This window comes from Panicum virgatum, chromosome 3N (assembly GCF_016808335.1).
Source record: "Panicum virgatum strain AP13 chromosome 3N, P.virgatum_v5, whole genome shotgun sequence".
NCBI classification, from domain to species: Eukaryota; Viridiplantae; Streptophyta; class Magnoliopsida; order Poales; family Poaceae; genus Panicum; species Panicum virgatum.
Window position 1 is genome coordinate 61,298,555 of NC_053147.1, and position 21,341 is coordinate 61,319,895.

The 21,341-nt window shown below is 45.0% G+C and overlaps 1 protein-coding gene, 1 long non-coding RNA gene and 1 other non-coding gene across 3 annotated transcripts; all 3 read right to left on the reverse strand.

Annotated features, from left to right (window-relative positions):
* Positions 1 to 1,420: 1,420 nt before the first annotated feature.
* On the reverse strand, positions 1,421 to 5,098 carry LOC120666490. Its single transcript, XR_005671761.1, has 4 exons — positions 4,942 to 5,098; positions 3,896 to 3,959; positions 2,766 to 3,216; positions 1,421 to 2,394 (listed from the first exon to the last, which is right to left on the reverse strand). It is a non-coding gene; the product is annotated as an uncharacterized LOC120666490 (long non-coding RNA).
* Positions 5,099 to 16,039: 10,941 nt separating this feature from the next.
* On the reverse strand, positions 16,040 to 18,037 carry LOC120666491 (probable glycerol-3-phosphate acyltransferase 3). Its single transcript, XM_039946345.1, has one exon. It carries the CDS (start codon positions 17,922 to 17,924, stop codon positions 16,281 to 16,283), a length of 1,644 nt encoding a protein of 547 aa, XP_039802279.1. The 5' UTR covers positions 17,925 to 18,037; the 3' UTR covers positions 16,040 to 16,280.
* Positions 18,038 to 19,540: 1,503 nt separating this feature from the next.
* TRNAG-UCC lies at positions 19,541 to 19,612 on the reverse strand. The gene has a single exon. It is a non-coding gene; the product is annotated as a tRNA-Gly (tRNA).
* Between the last annotated feature and the right edge of the window lie 1,729 nt (positions 19,613 to 21,341).

Sequence of the window (21,341 nt, forward strand, 5' to 3'; positions counted from 1 at the left end):
AATCGACAGCTATTGAAAAGATATATTCTGTTGATTCCCACACTGGCCAGTTGCTTTCAGTAGTAGTCAATACTAGTCAATACCTTTGAAAAGGTCAAAAAACTACCATGGCATCATGCGATTTTAGATTCCTTTAGCTTTGGTCTTTGCAGTGGCGCCAGCAAAAGGCACCAATTGCTTGCACAAACCTTCTTGATTTACTCATGGATTGTCTCTAGCGCCACCGCCGGCCGGTAAGGCCTCCTCCAGCGGGGTACGATATCGCCGGCCTCAGATGAAGTGACGGATAGAGAATGCGTAAATTTAATTACGCTAGCTGCTATTTCGCCCCTAGCTCTAAGCACGTCAATCAGGATCCTGTGAGAACGCATCTGCCAGACCAAGCTACACATACCGAGGAACAGAGCCGGCTCATGGTTTTCAAGGACCCAGTGCAAGCCAGACACTATAGACCATGTAGGCTAATTATTTTTCATTTGAGACGCTTATTAAAAGAAAGATAGAAATTCTAATATTATATGTAATTCATGAAGAATAATATTAATATTATAAACTAAAATAAAAAAGTATAAACCTATTATTACGATGATGTGAGTTATGATTGCCCTAAATAAAAACCAAACTCCAATGACTAATAATCCTTCGGTTCTTCTTAAAGAAATTTCTACGAGCATTTTTTTATGCAAAATCACTAAGGACAATTAATCAAATAAGAACCTCCTAGCAATTTAAAAAATTGTAGCAACTTATTTAGAATATATATGTGCCTAGCAATTAAAAAATTAACTAACAATTAGAAAATTAAACTTTATGGCTCATTATTTGCAACATGTTAGAGCGCTAGTGCTAGCGCCTAGACAGCAGATGCTCGCGTAGGCCGCTGTGTCGCGATGGCACCACACCGGCCGGCATGCGTGTACGTGAGTACGTGCCAAGTGCATCGGACTCAAGTCTCCGGTTTTGGTGTCTGGTTGTCTGGAGAATGAGAACACCCGATGCCGAATCCGGGCGAAGCAGATGAAAAAGAAACACCGAACCTTGAGCCACGATCACGACGCGGGATGACAGAAGTGCAGAAGACCTGCATGACTGGCTGTGTACATGCTGCCTACTTGTATACTTCGAGTTAAACCAAATATTAGGACCTACTCCCTCCTTTTCTTTTTTCTTAGGCGCATGGGAGGGTACACCACATACCAAGGTAGCAGAGGGGGGTTGTTATAAAAAAAAAGAGGTAGCAGAGGGGGCAAGCCATCGGTGACCTGCAAGCACTGGCAATTAATAGCGACTAGAACATTAGGCGCGCGATGCACGCGCCTACCAATTGAACAATCAAATGTTAGTAAACATAAAGCAATAAAAAGTAATAATTAAACTATATGTATGGCATAAGATGAATTGAATACGAAACCACCACATCTAGTAGCAAGCAGATCAATATTTAACATAGGTGTCTATCCAGCATTTGAATCATAAATATTACAGTCGGTCTCTATCCGGCATTCGAATCATAAATATTACAGCACATCCACCAAGCTCCTAGCTATCAGCCTTTCAGGTGTTTGTCCAGCATCTAAACATATCCGAGCACCAAGCTATCATATCGATGAGGTGTTTGTCCGACATTTTAATCATCAACATCACAATCCATTCGATCACCATGGTTATATCCAAGTACTAATCTATCCTAACATCATGTATTTATTCAGCATTTGGAGCATCAATATTACAGCATATCCAAACACCATAAATCTACATGTAACAGCAAGTATGCATAGCTACCAATAAATAACTGAAACCAAAAGCTAATCACCATGCTACACAGTTTGCAGGTTGAGGTCGATGCAAACTCCAGGTCCCATGCATCGGACTCTTCTTGCTGGAGATAAAGTGCACACAAAAGTTGGCCGCAACTGGTAGATACAAAATCAACACGAGCTTCACTTTTCGTGCATCCTTGCTTGGACTGCAAACAGATAATAATTTAATATCTAGCAAGTGTCATATAGATGTAACAGCAAATTCCAAATGATCTGCTACCTGTATGGTTTTCAGACGGCAGGTTTCAAATGTCAATGCATAAGGAAGGCACCTCTGATTCAGTGCTATAGAATCTCATATTTATCTATCCAATCAAACTAATTTCATGAGATTTGATATTTTTCATAAGTTTGATATTTTTAAACAACGTATAATGACCAACTTGGTTACCCAATAAGACTATCAATTTCAGGCTGGTTTATTCACAATATATGCATGGATGCTGCTAATCTATAGCAGAAATTTCACCTCCAAACCTTTTATAAGTCGAAAAGGAATAGAGAAGAGACAAACTCACCCTGAGACACTACTGCTCAAACCCAAGAAGACTGCTGCTCAAACACAGGAAGATTGCTGCAGGCATAAGAAAAAGCACAAGATATAAGATCACACACTGAATAGCCAACTATTTGAGATCCAATATACACAGAGGTGGCAAATCAGCCAATAGTATAGGCAAATGCCAGACCATTGTGTATGAATTTTTTTTTGCAAAGATTCAGAATAGCTTAAACACAGTACTTTTTTGAGCTCATTTGACCTCATGATCTTAATCTACTTTAGCTGAGTCATACCTAACTTTTAAAAAGGATGATGCTGTTTTACTTGGAGAGAAATGTTTATTCCTGTTCAGATGCAAAATGATTATATTTGATCATACTATATCTACATCCTTCACTCACAGAAACCAAAAGATTAGTATTAGTGTATTAGAGCTGCTGTACCTTAGGCGTAAGAGCATCATTACTATCCTGTCTTGCTGCTGGTAACTCCATAGGTGTAGAGGAAGCATTCTACTCCCTCGTGGTGTGGTCTGCAGACCAACATAAGGAAGCCAAATATAGATGAATGGACTCGCAAATGCACAAGACTGCATCTCCGGCTAAATGAGCATATATATAGATTGTGAGAAAGATACTACCTCATCCCCAATAGTGCCTCTACCACTCTGCACCTTGTTCGTCTATTCTTCTTTTGGTTGCGCTGCTGAGCAGCAGCAGCTGACCTGGCTGCCACGCGGGAGGAGCGAGCTAGGCAGAGTGGGGTGTGCTGCAGCTGCAGTAGCGCAGCCAAAAAAGAAAAGGGCAGCCGAACATGCTGCTGGTGTAACCAGTTCAAGAACTATCAGAGCTTCTGAAAAGGTTTAAATTATGTTGCTCCTGTTCACGACCCTCCCTGCTGACACAAGAAAAACATGTCTGAATCAATAAGCTTATTTCCTAGACTGGAGAACTCACTCCCTATCATGGCTCTATCAATTATTCAGCAACATAAAAGCAGCAAAGAAATATTTTAGAAGTAGAAATTGCAAACTGAAGTATTTCTGAAATTTAGTAAGCTGAACTTGAGAAACAAAAGCTTATTAGCTTATGGTTTGAGGTAAAAATGCATTAGCAAATATTTTTGTCAATCATATCATATCATGTCCTTCTGTATCTTATCTAAAAATACCAAAAGAATCTACTAAAACAAACATGTGGGCTGTGGGCATACACCGTACAGACTTTCCATATGACCATATCTGAGTCTTTCCAGCTTATCCATTTTATACTTTGCCGACCAAACAACTAATTCAAGAAGATCCTCGTTTACACAGATAGCATAAATACCATTCTACTACTATGCACAAGCTTGGGAAAAAAAGCAAGCGGAATGTGATGTATTATCCTAGCCAACTTTTAGAGGTTACTGTAGAGAGGAAATTCAGCCTGTATCGATCAGTTAATTTCATTCAAGAATAAATAAACTACAGCTCAAAGACACAACTGATTTAACTGGAGCAATAAAATATAAAACCTCACTGATGCAAGGAAATCATCTATAGATAAAACTTTGCATTATATCTGCATGTTACCTGCAAATGTACATGCAATGCTTCAGTCTTTTGTGGATACTCTAGAAGCTTAGCTTCAGAGACACTGAAAAGGAAAAAAATTCATTTAAAACATGTACCTCTCTTCATGTGAAAAAGAATACAGGAAGTGAATGGAAAGTTTCTAACAGATCAATGCTTGTGTTGCTGAACCAATAGTAACACAATTGCGGAGGACAAAGGCGTATATTATTTATTAAAAAGAAAGAAATCTTATAGATTCATCTAGCAACTGTATATGACTTTGCTCTGATCCATGGGTGCATGGCTCAGTGCTGTGGAAGAATAGTAAGGGTATCCCACTCTATAGTTTGTTTTAGTTCAATAGCTACTATCTTTCCCCCCAAATGCAAGAAGCTAGCCTGGTAAAAGGAGAGCACCTCCTGTAATAGGTGCTAAATTACCACCATATTTTGTTATTGTTGTGTCTATAAACTATATATTTTTCCACTTCATATCAACCTAGATATTAATATCATATTTAAACAGACTAATATATTATTTGAGCATCTTGTTGACCCTATAAATTTTATTGTTGATCAATCAATTTTATCGCTATACATAAACTGCATATGCAGCCGCAGCACAAACATGCATCAACAATTTCCTCCTACTAAACTCCCTGGCTGTCAATCTACATGACCTAGAAAAGTGCAAAATATGTATCTAAATTTTCAAGGACAAAGATTAAACATCAGGGACATCTAACGCGCCTAAATCAGTTTGGCATATACATGGTCAGAGCTTCATAGCCAAGATCGATGAGCAGTCTACATCCACGATGAGGAATTTTTTAGATCTATAATTTTTTCAGGGAGAACAAATCCAATCAAAACGAAATCCCCCTTCCTACCGCAAGGAGAGGAGGAGGGAGGCAGGGGCATTTCAGATCAATAGCTTGCCTGAGTAGAGGATGAATTCAGTCAAGAGAAATACCCATATTCCTGTTGCAACAAAGAGAGAGAAGCATCAGGTCATGCCGTTGCTACCCAAGGTGAAGAAGAGAGGAAAGGAAGGCCCAGACGTACCTTGGCATTGCTGTCACCGGTGACGCTAGACTGCTGCTGCACGACCACGCCGCGTGGTCTCTGCTGCTTCTCTTCTCCTCCTCGCGTGCGCGGCACAGATACTGCCGACCGCGGCTATGTCTCCCATGCAGCGCCGCTACCGGCCGCGCCGCGAGCAGGCTCAGCGGATCCATGCCGGCCCATGCCATGCGGAGGGGTGAGGAGGGGAGGGACTCGGGGCGCTGGCCGCAGGATCGTGCGGCAGGCGTTGGGCGGCCGGGTCGGCGAACGCTGGCCAGGAGTACGGTCCGCGCGGAGCCACGAACGACACTTGTCGGGAGCAGGTGGTGGCTGGTGGAGTGGGTTCGAGACGCTGGGTCGTCGGCGCAGCCGATGACTGGGTCGAGCGGCTCCTCGACCTCCACGACCGCCTTGAGCGCGAGCACCAGGCGGAGGGGCGCACGGTCGTCGGGGCTGTAGAGGCGACGCGGAGCGCGGCGAGGTGCCGCGCATGGCTCCCGGGCCACCATGCCATCGCTGATCTCGCCAGGATCGCCTCCTCTCCCTCCGAGTCACGCCCCGTGCCGGATCTGGATCCCGCGGAAGCTGGCGGCGGCGGCGGCGGCGGCGGCGGCGGAGAGCAGGAGGAGCGCCGGCGGGAAGGAGCAACGGAGGCAGGCGGCGGAGAGGGAAAAAGGGAGGGGAGGCGACGGCGGGGAGCGGGAGCGGGAGAAAGAGGGCGCCGGGGAGGAGAGTGAGAGAGGCTAGGGTTTGGGGCTGCGTGAGGGGGCAAACGAAAAAGTGGCTCGGGGGGTTTTCAAATATGTCGAATTCTTTCTTATTTGTGTGGAAATAAATATTATTTTGAGGGTCTGAATGGAAAAGTTATGAACGTGGTTGCTGCGCAGTCTTGGCGGGATGGATTTTGCTGTGATTTTTGGAAACTCGAAGGTTTTTTTTTGAAAAATGACCAGAACTCGCGGCGACGCGACACGCGTCCCTTTTCTCGCGTGAAATGCGGTGGGAACAGCGCAGAGGGGGTGGATTTTAACCATTCCGATTCAATTACTGCATCGCTTCGCTGCCTTCCTCTCTTCCAATCGGTGACCTGCATGCACGGAAGACAAAGGGGCGCGCCTTCGTCTCTTCCAATCGGCGACTTGCATGCACGAAAAAAAAGACACGCCCAACATATCTAAAAAAGCAAGAAATGCTCATGCCCCCCCCCCCCCCCCACTCCATGGGTCCCGGACCGTCGCGGTGGCTGCCCCTCCCCTTAAGCCGGGCCTGCCGAGGAAAGAAGAATTATTTGTTTCTTTATTGTCTCTCAGCTCCACTCAGCTAGCGATGTCGCTACGACTATTGGAGGAGGTCTAAGGGAAAAGAAACTGTTAAGTTGCTAACCATACACCTTCATTTCAAATTATAGATTGTTTTAGTAAATTTAGATATATAGATTTACTATACATCTAGATAAACACAATATTTAAATATACAGAATTGTCTACCATCTGGACGGAGGAAGTATGGACAACTGCTAACATAAATACACACATTGTAAAAGTAATGCTGAACGGTTGCTAATCCACACAACACGTAGAGGCTGTTTTGGCGGCCCAAAATGGTTGGAAATCGGTGCTGGACAGTGGCGGGCCGGCCCATTTTATCTTTCCCCACCTTAAACCGCATAACCCCCTTCATCGACCTCTTCCACCGCCTCCTAGGTGTAGGGTTGTAGGCTCCACTTTGGTCGGAGAAGGAATAGGAGCCGCACCACCAGTATCGCCGGCGAACCCCGACATTGTTCGCAAGCCGGCTCAGTACTCCCAGACGACAGGTGCGGATGGCTCGTGCTGCACTGCGCTGTTCACAAGCGCAGCGCCGGCTGTTGGCCTCGGAAAAGCAGAGAGTGACGACTTGACCTCGGTGCCGTTGCCCGTGCAAAAGCAGTCCCAGTCCGCAGCAGAGGATTTGTGCCAAGTGGACTGTGCTATGGTGAGCGTGCAAGAGTCTGACACCTTGCATCCATTGGTGGGCGTCAAGGTCGCACAGCAAGAGCAGCCGCAGGAAGAAGATGTTACCGGTGGCGGTGATACTGGTGGTGCGGCTCCTGTTCCTACTCCGAACAAAATGGAGCCTACAGCCCTACACCTAGGAGGTGGGGCAAGAGGTCGACAAGGGGGTTGTCCGGTTCAAGGTGGTGAAAGATAAAGTGATGAAGCCCAAGATGACCTCGAAGACCACCACACCACGTCATTTGAAGGCCTGAGGGCAAAATACATCTATTTTAGGTTAATAAATTGATTAAAAGTACCAAATGTCATGTATAACAATGTGCCAACGTTTCAAAGGTCATTTTAACGAAGTCGACGTTTGATGTCCTATAATTGTGAAGCGCATTGTTTTGTGTCCTATAACTGCAATTTTCTCGTTTATACGTACATGCATGCTAATCCCACTGCAAAAACTAATCCATCAAAGAAGTAAGAAAATTGCATATTTGGGACTCCAAACATCACGCTTCACAATTTTGCCATTACTAACATCAACTTCGTAAAAATAGAACTCCAAACATGTAACACTTGATTTTCATAACTAGGTGTACTTCCTCTCTTTTCTATTCTTTTTCATGTATTTGATAGGTGAATTGATTGTATTGCCCTTCCATATTTTGTTTGCACCACTACGTCCCGTTTGTGAGGAGACCTAGCTAGGACTGGCGGCCATGGACTGCCAGCCGGTGGCCCTGGGCCCTAGCAGTGGCAGCCTCTGGCCGCCACCAGCACAAACCCCTCGTGGAACTAGCACCTGGCCGCCGCCTTCCATGGCCCCTGGTCAAGGCAGGCTCTAGCCGTCGCTACACTAGCCCCTCGCCAAGCCAGCACCAAGCCGCCGTCAGCCCTAGCCCCTGGTTGAGGTAGTCTATGGCCACCGCCGAAACTGACCCCTCGCCGAGATAGCACCTGGCTGCTAAATTACATTTATGAGTGAAATTCAGATGTATGAACTTTTAGGCTTGAGAGAAGAGGAGCCAACAAATATACCTGCAAAGTTCATTTATCGCCGATTGGATGAACATCGTCTTGATTATGAATTTATGATGGTGCTACCATTCCTACTAGTTCTGCCGTACCAAGTGAGATGGTGATTTCATATGATAAGAACAACCCACCAATGGATATTGGTACAATCTACCCAAAAATGGATGGGTTCAAGATGGTAGTATGAAAATTTGCCATCAATAAGGAGTTTGATTTAGGGATAGAGAGTTTAGATAAGAAAAGATATAGGTGTTATTGCAAGTCAAGTGTTGATCGCCTTAAAAAATAAATGCCACCAAACATAAAGGGAAAAGCACTGTAGAGATGAATAAATTAATTTTGTTTTGATTAATTCTCTATTTTTTTGTAAATTAATATGATTTCATTATGTGTGTTTGGTAGGTGACAATTTTAGTTGATAACCATACATGTGTTTCTACCATGAGCGTCAAAACTAAAACTTTGTCTCAGAAGTGGGTAGCTAGCAAGGCTGTGGATATTCTTAGGGAACATACAAAAATTGGTGCTAAGAAATTGCAGGACAAGTTGCAGAAAGAACACAAGGTCACAATTTCATATGGTACTACTGTATGGAAGGATAGGGAAAAAGCTCTTGCCAATGTTTATGGTAAATGGGAAGAGAGTTTTGAGTTGTTCAGGTGGAAGGCCTAGGTACTTATGAGGTCCCCTAGGAGTTTTGTGGATATTGAGGTACTTGAATTGGATGGTGAAGTATATTTCCATCATTTTGTGCTTGTAAACCATGCATTGATGGTTTCTTGGAAGGTTGTAGACATCATTTGAGCATAGATTCTACAACACTTAATGGAAGGTGGAGTGGCTAGTTAGCCGCAGTCTAGGAGTGGATGGTCACAATTGGATGTATCCAGTTGCTTATGGCTTTATAGCTTCTGAAACATAAGACAATTAGACTTGGTTCATGCAATAATTAAAGATGGCAATAGGTGATCCTCCACTTTTTGCTATTTTGTTCATATGCTTGCAAGGGCTTAGAGAATGAGTGAAGAACGTTTTCCCAAATGCAAAGCAAATAGAATGCTTTTTCATCTTATAAAAATTTTGTGAAAATGTTTAGAGGGTTTGGCTAGATATACCCTACAACAAGGGCTTTTAGATAAGACATATTATATGACCATATGGTAACAATTCTTACTCAATTATCAGAAGCAATAGAATGGTTACAAACCTATCATAGTCTATTATGGTATAGGTGTGTGTTTAATCCAGAAATTAAATGTCACTACATCTCTGGTAATATTGCAGAGTCGTTTAATAATTCGATAAGAGACCATAAGGAATTACCTGTTGCTGACATTGCTGATAAGATTAGAGAAATAATAATGCAATTATGGAACAAGAGAATAAATGTTGGATACAAGCTCCCCAAAGGCAGGATACTTCTAGCTTATTATACTTGAGTTGAAGGCAAATACTAGAGGTTTGAGACACTTGAAAATTGTACTATCTGCTAATTGGAGTGCAGAGGTCTGGGACTATGGTAGGGAAGTTGAGAGGCATATTGTAAAGTTAATTCAAAGCACATGTACTTGTCTTGAATGGCAGTATACTGGTAAGCCGTGCCAACATGCATGGGCCTTTGTTCACATGTATGGGCATTTGTTCAAGGTCTTACCGGTGTGCTTCCATTCAAGAAAAGTACAAGTCCTTTGAATTAACTTCACAATATGCCTCTCAACTTTCCTGCCATGGTCTCAGACCTCTGCACTCCAATTAGTGGATGTTGCAATTTTCAAGTGACTAAAACCTCTAGTATTTGCCTTCAGCTCAAGCATAATAGCTGGAAGTATCCTGCCTTCAGGTAGCCTGTATCTAACATTTCTTCTCTGGTTCCATAATTGCATGATCATTTCTCTAATCTTATCAGCAAGGTCAGCAACAGTTAAGTCCTTGCGGTCTCTTATCCAGTTATTGAATGACTCTACAATAATACTTGTGATGCAGTCACATTTAATTTCTAGATTAAAGGCACACCTATACCATAATAGATTATGATGGAGTTTGTAACCATTTAACTACTTCTGATGATTGAGTAAGAATTGTTGTCATATGGTCATAGAATATGTCTCTATGTAAGCCCTTGTTGTAGGATATATCTGACCGCACCCTCTATACATTTTCATAAATTTATTCATAAGATGAAAAAAACATTATCTTAGCTCTGCAATTGGGAAAATATTCTTCATTGTATTCTCTATGCCCTTGCAAGCATCTGGACAAATAACATGGAGTGGAGGATCACATATTCCCTTCTTTAATTATAGCATGAATAAAAGTCTGGACAAATAACATCCACGTTGTTGAAGCACTCACTAAGAGTATCGCTTCCCGGCAATCAAGTCTCTTCCGTGGACTCAACCACGGTCACCTTGATCCCGTTTTCCACTAAGGAGCTTCTCCACAAAGGATGGGGGTCTCCACATCCCCCGTACAAGGTCGTCAACGCCGCTCCACACCAAGTCGGAGGGTCGTTGACGTTGCTGGCGAGCCTCAAAGCTCCAAGGGGCCGGCACACCAAGATATCTTCTTGGTTCACTAAAGAACCACAACACAAAGGCTCAAAGCCTTGCTCTCTCACTCTCTAAAGAGCTAACCTAGCACTAACACTCTCAAATGTGTGCTAAGGACTAAAGATATGATCACTAAGCTCTTGCATGACTTGGAGATGTTCTTGGGTGTGGGTGTGATGATCCTGAACTCCAGCAGCCTTGAAATGCCCGGGGGATGGCATATATATAGCCCACCAAGTCCATAGAGCCGTTTGTAACCGTTGGGGCTTTTCTGCGCAAAGCACCGGTTGCACCGGTGTAACCGGTCACTCACGGCTCTGAACTATCCGTTGGCCTTCTGACATGGCACTGCAGAAGCCACCGGTTAGACCGGTGCATTGCACCGGTTCAACCGGTCCTGAAGAATTGCATCCTGGCCACTTGACATGCTCTCTAGTCAATAGCATGGTGCTTGCACCGGTGCCTCAATTTGGCACCACCGGTTCAACCGGTGTCACTTGGGCTTCTTCACTTGACTTGTCTCAGCACAGGCAAATTGCACCGGTGCCCCAGCGTCGGTTTATCTGGTGACAACCGGTTGCACCGGTGCTGGGCCGTCGGTCTAACCGGTGCAACTGACTTTGCATACATTGTCCAATTCGTCGCTGCGGTTATTTGGACACCTCAAAAATCCATTTTTCACTATGGTTGAGTGTCTCAGCGGTGGTTTGGACGCATCTTTGCGGTGAATTGGACACATTAGATTTTATCCATGGGACCTAAAAATTCTACAAATATAATCTCACAAACTTGTTAGTCCCATTGATTATGTTGTCACACAATTACCAAAATCACAAACAATAGCCTCATAGGGCCATGTTCTTTACAGGTTTCACGCGTACTAGTAGTAGTAATGAAGATCCGAGAGGAAACTAAAACCACAAAAGCTAAAGGTGGAGACTCTGATCGCGCTGTCGTTGTAAGGCTAGAGCACTGGCATCTGATCGTGCAGTGCCTCACCTTGTTGTAACTGGGCAGCTGATCAGACCAGTCCAGCAGGGTAAACCTTTCTCAGACACCAGCGCTAGTACTACTAGACGCATACGCAAAGTGCTAAAGACATAACGATGCATGAACACAATCCAGAAATAATGAATCACATCAATCTTACTTGAGGAAAGCCTGGAGGAGGGTGGCTGAGGGCCTGGAAGAGTGCTGTCGTACTAGTGCACCGACAGGCATCCAACTGCCTGATTTGACCCATCATTAGCTCGTATTTGCAGTAGTGAGTTTTCACTTTTCAGAGCCTCCCTATCACAACCCACATTGAAGCTGCTGAAGTGAGTCTGAGTCTAAACTGAGGCTCTACTGAGTGAGCTATGGCTCTACTCAGAGGACGAGTCTACTTCGTGATGAGCAAATTTGGATCTGACCAAATTTGCTGATGAGCAGTAGATGTTTTGACCAGAGCTCACCCTAGAACTGCTCGACCGACCAGGCTCTGTGATACGCATCTTTCTGAACGCCACCGCCCATGTCGTTGATGAGCGGCAGCCGGCGGCGCCGACAGGTCGGCCTGTCACAGAACGCGTTTCTTGGCCAGCCTTCCATCTCGCTGTTAATAAGGAACCAAACGTTCAGCTCCCTTTACCTGCGTATCCCGTGAAGTCTGAACCTCACATATGCACTGCACGTTCTGATCATCCGAGCAGCACACACAGGCTGACAAAGTCAACGTTACGTTCTCCTGAATTTGGTCAGTATGATGCTGCTGCTAGAACGCCCGTTTGACCTGGTCTAGTTTTACATCTTGCCCAAATCCCTGATGTTTAGGAATTCAGGATAGCTTTGCCCAATTGACATGATCCTTCCTGGTCACGTATAACCAACAGCTGCCTGACTGACATCTTTGGCTTCTGTTTGAACTAGCGAATTTGGGCCGCTGTTCGCATTGAAACTGAAATCAGTATGAACATCTCTCCTTCTGTGATTCCAGACTGTATCAATGTCTAAACTCTAAACGTGATATATTGTTCTTACTCATTGTCCTTGTATTGTTAATCCATCGGTTCAAAATATTTTTTTAGGAAGTTCCGAACTCGGCCCCGTAGTTGCTATTACAATGAAGAAACAGCATAGCATGAGTACAACAGAAACAAATGCAGTACAATACGTGCTGGATACATCACCATATTGTTGTTGATGGTCCATTTGCTGTGCAACAATGTGTCGGTGTATTCTGTTTTATGGTACGGAACTCCATTAGTACGCCATGATGACATTTGATTGTTTTTTTTCTTCATTGCATGCCCATATTTTGACTTCATGGATCACATTTCACAAAATAATTTATCATTCTTCAAGGTTCAAAGAGAAACCTTGCAATTGTCTACATGCATAGTTGACTGAAGAGAAAACCAGTTGACATGTTTGCTACATGGCAGAATTTGCAGTTCTCACAGTGATGAATTGTCCATTGTCATGTTGAGCAAAGATAGATTTGAAAATAAAATGACAGATGAGATGACTAGTAGATTTTACCTTGTCATCCCAGGGCTTGACAATTAGACTTTACCTTGTTAGAAATAATATTTTTGCTTATTGTGTCATTTTGGATGCTGTTATGACTAGCGTTTAGTACGCCAGAAGGAGGCCCGCTAGTGGCTAGGCGCAGGAGATTAGATGGGCTTGGCCCAGTTATTTGCTTTGTTCCTTTATAAATATTGTAACGTACTCGGTTTGGATTAAGCAAGAGCAATCATACTGCTCGGCTTCCCTGAGGGAGCCGGGAGACCTAACCCTAGCCGCCCCTGTTCCTTTCCCTGCGCCACGTTCCTCCTCCCCTCGCGCGACCACGACGCCCAAGAGCCGTAGGGCGCGCGTCCAGCTCTGACCACCCCCTTCCCACGCCTACAATCTACGCCCTCGCCTCGATAGGGATCCGATTCCTATCAGATGCATCCTGCTTTTTCGAGCTGGTCAACAGTCGTGGTCGTACAGTACCAAGCAGTACAATAGAGATGGTGACTGTCTGGGGCTTCGGTGTGTACCGACAAGTACAACATTTTACCTTCGTATTAAGGGATGGTCAATTAAGCTGATTCTTGAGTTTGAAATTGCTAACTGCTTGATTTTATACATCTGTGGCCTGTACTTAATAAAAACGTGCCCAGACGCGATCGCGAAAAAAAGCTTCACTATCCCATGGAAGCTTAAGTTAGTCTGAATCGAGCAACAGCCTCCAAGTTCCAAAGACTCGCAAGCAAACCACATGATACAGTTCGCTTCAATTCAAGATGCTAAGAGTTGACTAGTTTTGTTTTTTTTGAAACGAAGGAGTTGAGTAGTTTACCCAATAAATTTGAATTTGATCAAATTGAGCAGACTCTATAACTATTTCACCGAAAAGTCTCTACGATCTGCATCTTTCCCACCGCTCGCCGACAAACTATGTCGCTGACATAGTTTCGCTATCCTGCATACTTACTTCTTCACCATGTCAGCAAACACTAGACATGGGAACCATGCCTTGGTCACTATCAGTGTGATGTTACTGGCTAGAGCTTCCATTTGACCTGGTCTGATATTTCAGCTGGCAGAAATTTGTGGTCAGGATTCAGGAATAAGGAGTTGATGATGGATTTTGTCAAACCAAGCATCTTGATACTTTCCAGTAACGGATAGCTAACAACTGCCTGACGGTGACTCACAATTTGGCTTAAACTTCAGTGAGCATGCTTGTGCATAGCCTCTTGAGCCTGGTCAGTATGTTGCTGCTGGTTAGGGTTCCGATCTGACTTTGTGGTCAGCAATCAGGATTGTTCAGTCAAATTTTACTTTGACCCCGGATCCCGCGTTCTTGTTTCCAAGATAAATTTGTCGTTATACACCTGCTAATCGGTGCCTGCAAATGAATGATGTTTGATTTTTTTCCTAACGACGCAATTAATCGAGTTTGAGAAATTAGTACATTGCATGAATTTCTGTTGACAGTTGCTGTCAACGTAATAACACCTCTCTTTGTTGTATTGTCTTCTTTCCAAGTTCTAGAGGCCTGGGAATAAATTCTCAATCAGGGAGGATCTTCACCATGCTGGTTCCGAAATTCTTCGGCATTTATGGCATCCCTCCGTTCATGTTTGGAGAATGTGTCGATGTCGAACCTGATTCACTTTTTCTTACTCATGTTCTTTGTTGTATTGTATTCTTAACCCATCGTTTATCCAAATGCGAATACATCTTTGGAGGAAGTGCTGCCTACATTGCTGTTACATACTCCCTCTGTCCCAAATTATTAGTTGTTTGGGCTTTTCTAGATGCATAGTTTTTGCTTTGCATCTTGATTTATACCATGTCTATGTGCATAGCAAAATCAATGTATAGAAAAACCAAAATGACTAATAGTTTGGAACGGAGGGAGTAGAATAAACATTTTTTTTCTCGAACACGGGAGTAGAAGAAACATCAGAGCAAGAGTACAAAACATGCTGCCTACATCACCACATCCTTCATTCCTGGTCCAAATGCAAATACATCTTTGTTGTATTTTCTTACTCATTTATGGCATCCCTCCGTACATTGCTGTTACATAGAAAAAACATCAGAGCAAGAGTACAAAACATGCTGCCTACATCACCACATCCTTCATTCCTGGTTCAAAATCTTGTGTCCATTCTTCTAGCAATGGCCCAATGGTGGTTTTGATCTTTCTGAACGATTTCTTGCAAGCGCTGCAAACGGTCCTTCAAAAACAATTACCAAATGTCGATCCAGCATTTGCTGACAAATCCTTCGATGGCAAATGTAACCTTGGAAGAAAAGCATCTAAGTCATTTATTAGTGCCCATGCTAGCAGAAGTGCCCATGCTAGCAGAATTCCAAATTTTGCAGCCATGACAGTGAAGCTTTGAAGATATCTGAAATGCGAGGAACTCGGGATGCAGGGTAACGAACTAGGACTTTCCAGGAAGAATGTTTGAGCTATGAAAGGTGATTTCCAGGAACATCAGAGTTGTGGTGATTTTGGGAGCCTTCATCTCAAGAATTGGAGGTGGACAAAGACATTCTTTTCAGCAATGAAAGGTGCTTCTCGGATTGGAGTTTTCCTTGCTGCAACATTCCTGAAAAAGTGGAAATTGTTACCTGAAAAAGATGTTCTCTTGCAATCATCCCTTAGTTTCTTCTTGGTTTTGCATGATCACTTGTACTGAATGCCACAGTCCATTATTGCATAAGAAATAGATGCATTTCGGTTTCATTTTGATGCTGTGTCCAGCTTGTTCCACCATTTTTCTCGCTTCAAACAAGTGACAGGCTCTCAGGTGCTGCATACGGTTAGTGACCAACCTGATAAAGCAATTCAGAATTGGAACCAAAACAGACTGCCTTCAGATGAGGTCACTGCAGTGCTACCTGACTCTGATAAACCGCAATCAACTCTCTTGGAATGACAAAAGGAACCAAATGATAGGTCCTCCATCTATATTCTCTCCTACTGAAGGCACTTCAGTTATACTTGTGGCCACATGTTGGATTTCTGACATGGACTCGAAACACATTCTCTTATGGTGACTCTGACATAATATTCTTTCATTAAGAGTAAGTTACATTACTTTTATACGCACCAATCTCTACATTTTACATCAAGGCATCAAGCAACTTACAAATATCAAACATGTTCTTACTATAAGCAATATCCTAGTCCTTTTTTTCTATTTTTTCCTTTCCTTTTCTTCAATCGAGTACTGTGTAATGGCACGAGCGGGCACATGCTTGCCGTTGCTGGCGGGCGCTACCTTTGCCGCCGTGGCGGCGCCACCGCCACGGCGCCATCGTTGCCGACAAGCATGAGATACTTGTCCTTCCTGGTGAGCATGGTGCACTCGTACCCGAGCGCCGCCGCGATGATCCGCTGCACGCGGTTGGCCACGTCGGTGCTGGCCGCCTTCCCCTCCCCGACGGCGGCCGTGTCCACCCTGTCCAGGAACTCCACCGTGTAGCACATCCTGGGGTTGGCCAGGTAGTAGAAGGGGTCGACGCCCTTCCACCCGCTGGCCGTCGTGCCGTAGAACATGCTGCTCTCGACGGCGAGCGCCACGGGCACGACGCCGCGCTCGCCGCCGAGCTCGGCGAACAGCGGGCTGAAGCGGAGCAGGTAGGGCTCCCGGCAGGTGGTGCCCTCGGGGCAGACCACCACGCTGTCGCCGCGTCCCAGGAGCCGCGCCATGGCGGCGCCGTCGCGGGCGCGGTCCCGGACGAGGTGGACGGTGGCGCCGATCGGCGAGAGCATGTCGGAGACGCGGCTCAGGCTGTAGGACACGGCGCGGACCTGCCGGTCCAGCGCGATGGACACGTAGACCGGGTCGATGAGCGTGCGGTGGTTGCACGCGTAGAGCTGGCCGGAGGCGGCGCCGCGGCTGTCCGGCGGGAGCGCGCCGCGCAGGCGCCACGACTGGCCCGTGGCGGCGAGGAGCGCCGTGGCGTACCGGTACGGCAGGGCCATGGCGACGGCGAGGCGCGCGACGGAGAGGACCGCGCCCAAGGGGAGCCACATGAACATGGCGACCGCGCCGATCGGCGTCGGCAGGAACGCCAGCCGGCCGTCGTGGAAGACGAGCGGGCTTGGGTAGTCGCGCCGCCGCAGGCGCCGCCACTTGCTCTGCTCCTCCGGGCTCGCCACGTAGAGCTCCTTGCATATGGATGCCAGAGGGCTGCGAAGGAAATCCATGGAGGAGCTGCCGGCAGAGAACCCCACGACGTCGTCGTCATCGTCGCCTCCGGCGGCCGCGTTCTTCCTCAGCACCGACGACGTCGCCTCGCCGCACTCCATGAGGCCGGTGTAGAGCCCCCACGCCGTCCTCATCTCGCTCGCCGCGACGGCCGCCGCGGCCGGCACCTGGAGGTACTCCCTCAGGAACGGCTCCACCATCACCCTCGGCATGGCGCTCGCCCAGACCACCCGGGCCGGGTCGCCGGCCCGCCGCGCGGCCTCGAGCGCCTCGGCCGCGACGTCCTCCAGGAGCCACCGCGGCAGGACGGAGCGGCCGGCGCGGAACGTGCCAGCGCGCAGCCCGCAGAAGGCGACCGCGGCCATGGCGCGCACGGCCATGCCGCGGCCGCCGAGGGCTTCGAGCAGGGCGATGGCGGGGTAGAGGAGCAGCAGGGCGAGGCCGCGGAGGAAGCTGCCGGACTCGAGGGCGACGAGCATGAAGTAGGCGAAGAGAAGAGAGCGGCGCGGCAGGAGCAGGGCGCCGTCGACGTCGACGACCAGCGTGGTCCCCGCGCCGGCGAGCCGCGCCGCGGGAGGGGCGCACCTGTGGACGACGGCGGGCGAGCTGCGCGCGGCTCGCGGCGGCCGGCCGGGAGCGATGGTGCCGGTGTGGAGGAGGGCGGAGAGGAGCTTGTTAGCCGCCGCCGGCAACATCTTCTTCGCCATGGATCGGCAAGGCTGTGTGCTTCTGTTGCTAGGCAGCTGGTGTTGCGTTGCACCACTGACGACCGCTATATATACATCTTGCCATGAGACTTACAAATGCGCCTATCTCATTAAGACCTTGTTCGGTTGCGAGAGAGTTGAAAGGGATTAGAGTGGATTGCAAGGGATTAAATCACCAAGTCAAAATCCCACTCAATCCCTTCCAATCCTCCTCGGTCCCCTCGTGGAGGGGATTAACCGAACAAGGTCTAAGTAGGGATCAAGCCCAATTAGTTCTCCCATGTCTCCACACGGTCATGTGGTTCGAATGCCGCGGATAAAAAATATGTCATTTTAATTTGTCCCAAGTCATGGATAAAAAATATAAGTCATTTTAATTGGTTCCAAGTTAAACTTTTGTAACTCTAATCAGGTTTATAAAATGAATCAATCTAATGTCTACAATATGATAGCAATTTGGTTATTAAACCCGCCATGAATATAGGCTTTCTTAGTCTAGTTGTTTAGTAGTTTAGATGTTAGTATATTCTTCTTTACATTTGGTGCAGGATAAGTTTGATATAGGATAAAAACTAAAACAATATACATTTTAGAACAAATAGACTATCTATTACGGTCACTTTGCTACACAGTTTTCATGCATTTGGAGACGCATGTACAAAGGCCGTATACAAAGAGTGGACAAATAAAGATCATGCCAATCGTCCACAAGATTGTGAATGCTAAAAAGAGATATAAGATGGAGATATGTGAAGGATGACTTGGCTTTCTCTTTACCATAAAAACATACGGATGGATTTTCTGTCGATGTGGTCAGAATCCAATAATTAAAGGCCAAATCAATGTGAGAAATCAAGCAATATCTTATATGGTTAGCGGATGTGGTTATACCTCTAGCAGTCTAGCTACCCGGAAGTGTGTACTCTTGACACCGTAAGTGTCTTGTTAATATGCCTTTTTCTTGTTAATCTGTATAAACACAATAAAGATGCTCACAATAGAGACTAGAGTACAGACCACTATGAACATAAACAAACTAACTGTTTAGGGAGAGTTTTTGTTATTACATATAAAATCACATATCCAACACACGAAAGAAACATGATTTTTTGAATCCAAACTAAATTTAATATCCAAACGCAAAGAAATTAAAAATGACCTCTAAATCCAACACAATGCCATGCATGGAGCCTCAATTATGTTGAACTTCAGATTTTTCTTCCCCAACTTATAAGAATTGGAAGGAAGTGTTACGTACCTTTGCACCCGACAACACGTCGAAATTGCACCGAACAACACGTATGAATTCAACTCAATTAAATGTTGAATTGGTGGATCCTCAAATTGACTTGAAATTGTTACTAAGGCCTACATAACGCCAGCGACTTAAATTCATACAAAAAGCTTCTTTTTTACAAACGTAATTATGAAGTATACAAAAAATAAAAAAAACAATGCTACGTAACTGCTGTGAATAAGAGTAGGAACTTTTAATTTCTATTTTCTATGAGTATAAAAATGTGACTGAAATGCAGATGTTTCTGCTCTTTGCCCTTAATAGATTCTGAACGAGAAGCAATTTAAAAGAAAGGTATCAAGGAAGAAGCCTAAAAATTTGCATTTGCCGGGAGTCGAACCCGGGTCTATTGCTTGGAAGGCAATTATCCTAACCGTTGGACTACAAACGCTTTGATGGCAATTTATAGGGTAAAATCTGTCACAAACAAGGACGAGCAAACACATGATCCATTCCCTAACAGAGTCATCTGTTTTTTTTTAACAGAGTCATCTGTTTTGTTAATGAAGGATGCGCATAGCAGAAAAAACATATATCCACCGGTTAGTTTCTAGTTCGTGAAAAACAATCACGGAGTGTGCCAGCCTGCTTGATAGCCACTAAACCGTACAAAAAATCAAACACATCATAAAGGAAAGGGGCAGGGATTCCTATTTCAAGGTGCAGTGCTCTTCTCCTCTTCACCATTTGCATCGTATAAAAAATCACCATTCCTGAGATTAGCCACCTGCCATGGGAGTTTAGAAACAAACAAAAAAAAATCACCAATTCCAATTCCAGATCACAGCTACACTGTAGTTTGTACAAGGAAATACCTTTTGTTCATAGGACAAACTGGAAAAGCAACTGAATCGAATTATCTGTATGAAGTAGAATGGAATGATGAGACATGATGTGTTTGAATCGAGATTGGCGCAGGCGGATCTTGATGAATCAGCAAAGAAAAGTCTGTAATTTGCAAGGCAATGTGTGTTGTTCTTTTTTTTAAAGAAAAAAATCCGCACATTGTTTCCCTGAAAATGTTGTGTTTGTCAGCATTCAGCCTGTTAGGTGACAAACTGAAAGTTTCCGACTATATACCAATCGCTTCAATTGAATTCGAGAACAAAATGAATTTTCAATCGTCTCCTCATGGGATGGAAACCATTGAACTCCAAATGAACTTGCTGAAATTCAAGCCGGATTCCTCCCCATCGCAAAGTTTGCTGAAATGGGGCGGTTAGTAGCATGCCAACCAACCTGCTAGTGCTAGGAGCCAAGGATAGCCATTGGCACCAATACAGAAATTCATGCACAGAAAAAGGTGATAATGAGACCTATGAGGCCGTAGCTACACTGTTCAAGGAAACAACACGGGTGCAAGGAAACATCCACAGCACATGGCAAAGCAAAAAACGACACAACACTTCGTTTCCACAAAAAAAAAAACACACACACACACACACACAACACAGGTGCGAATGGGCGGCTCTTGAAAACGACCAGATCATTATCACGTAGTAGAAGGGAGGCAGCAATGGCGGAGCCAAGTGTTTCCAGATCATAGGCACACTGTTTGATTGAACACACAGACCAGGGTTATGTACCATGTACAGTGATTGATAAATTTTTGGGTCGGTGAGCAATAAGGGTTAGTTCTCACCCCGTAAACGCAAAAAAGCCGTAAACGCATTAAAGTGAAAATGAATCTTGCTAATTTAAAGTACTAAATGAAGTCTATTTACAAAACTTTTTGCATGGTTGGGTTGTAAATCGAGAGACGAATCTAATGAGCCTACTTAATCCATGATTTGCAACAGTGATGCTACAGTACCAGCCGCTAATTATTGATTAATCATGGATTAATTAGCATCATTAGATTCGTCTCGCGATTTACAACCTATCCATGCAAAAAGTTTTGTAAATAGACTTCATTTACTACTTCAAATTGGGAAGATTCCGACACAAATTTTTTTTTGCCTTTACAGGCCTCACGAACTAAACAGGGCCTAAGTCGTGAAATGCATCATGGGTCACACTACAATCAACCTGGTGAACTGTTCACGCGAAACAGCCGGTGGTCCTTAATGTGACATGAAGTAGATTATGGTCACAAGTCACAAGCTCCAAACAGGCTGATC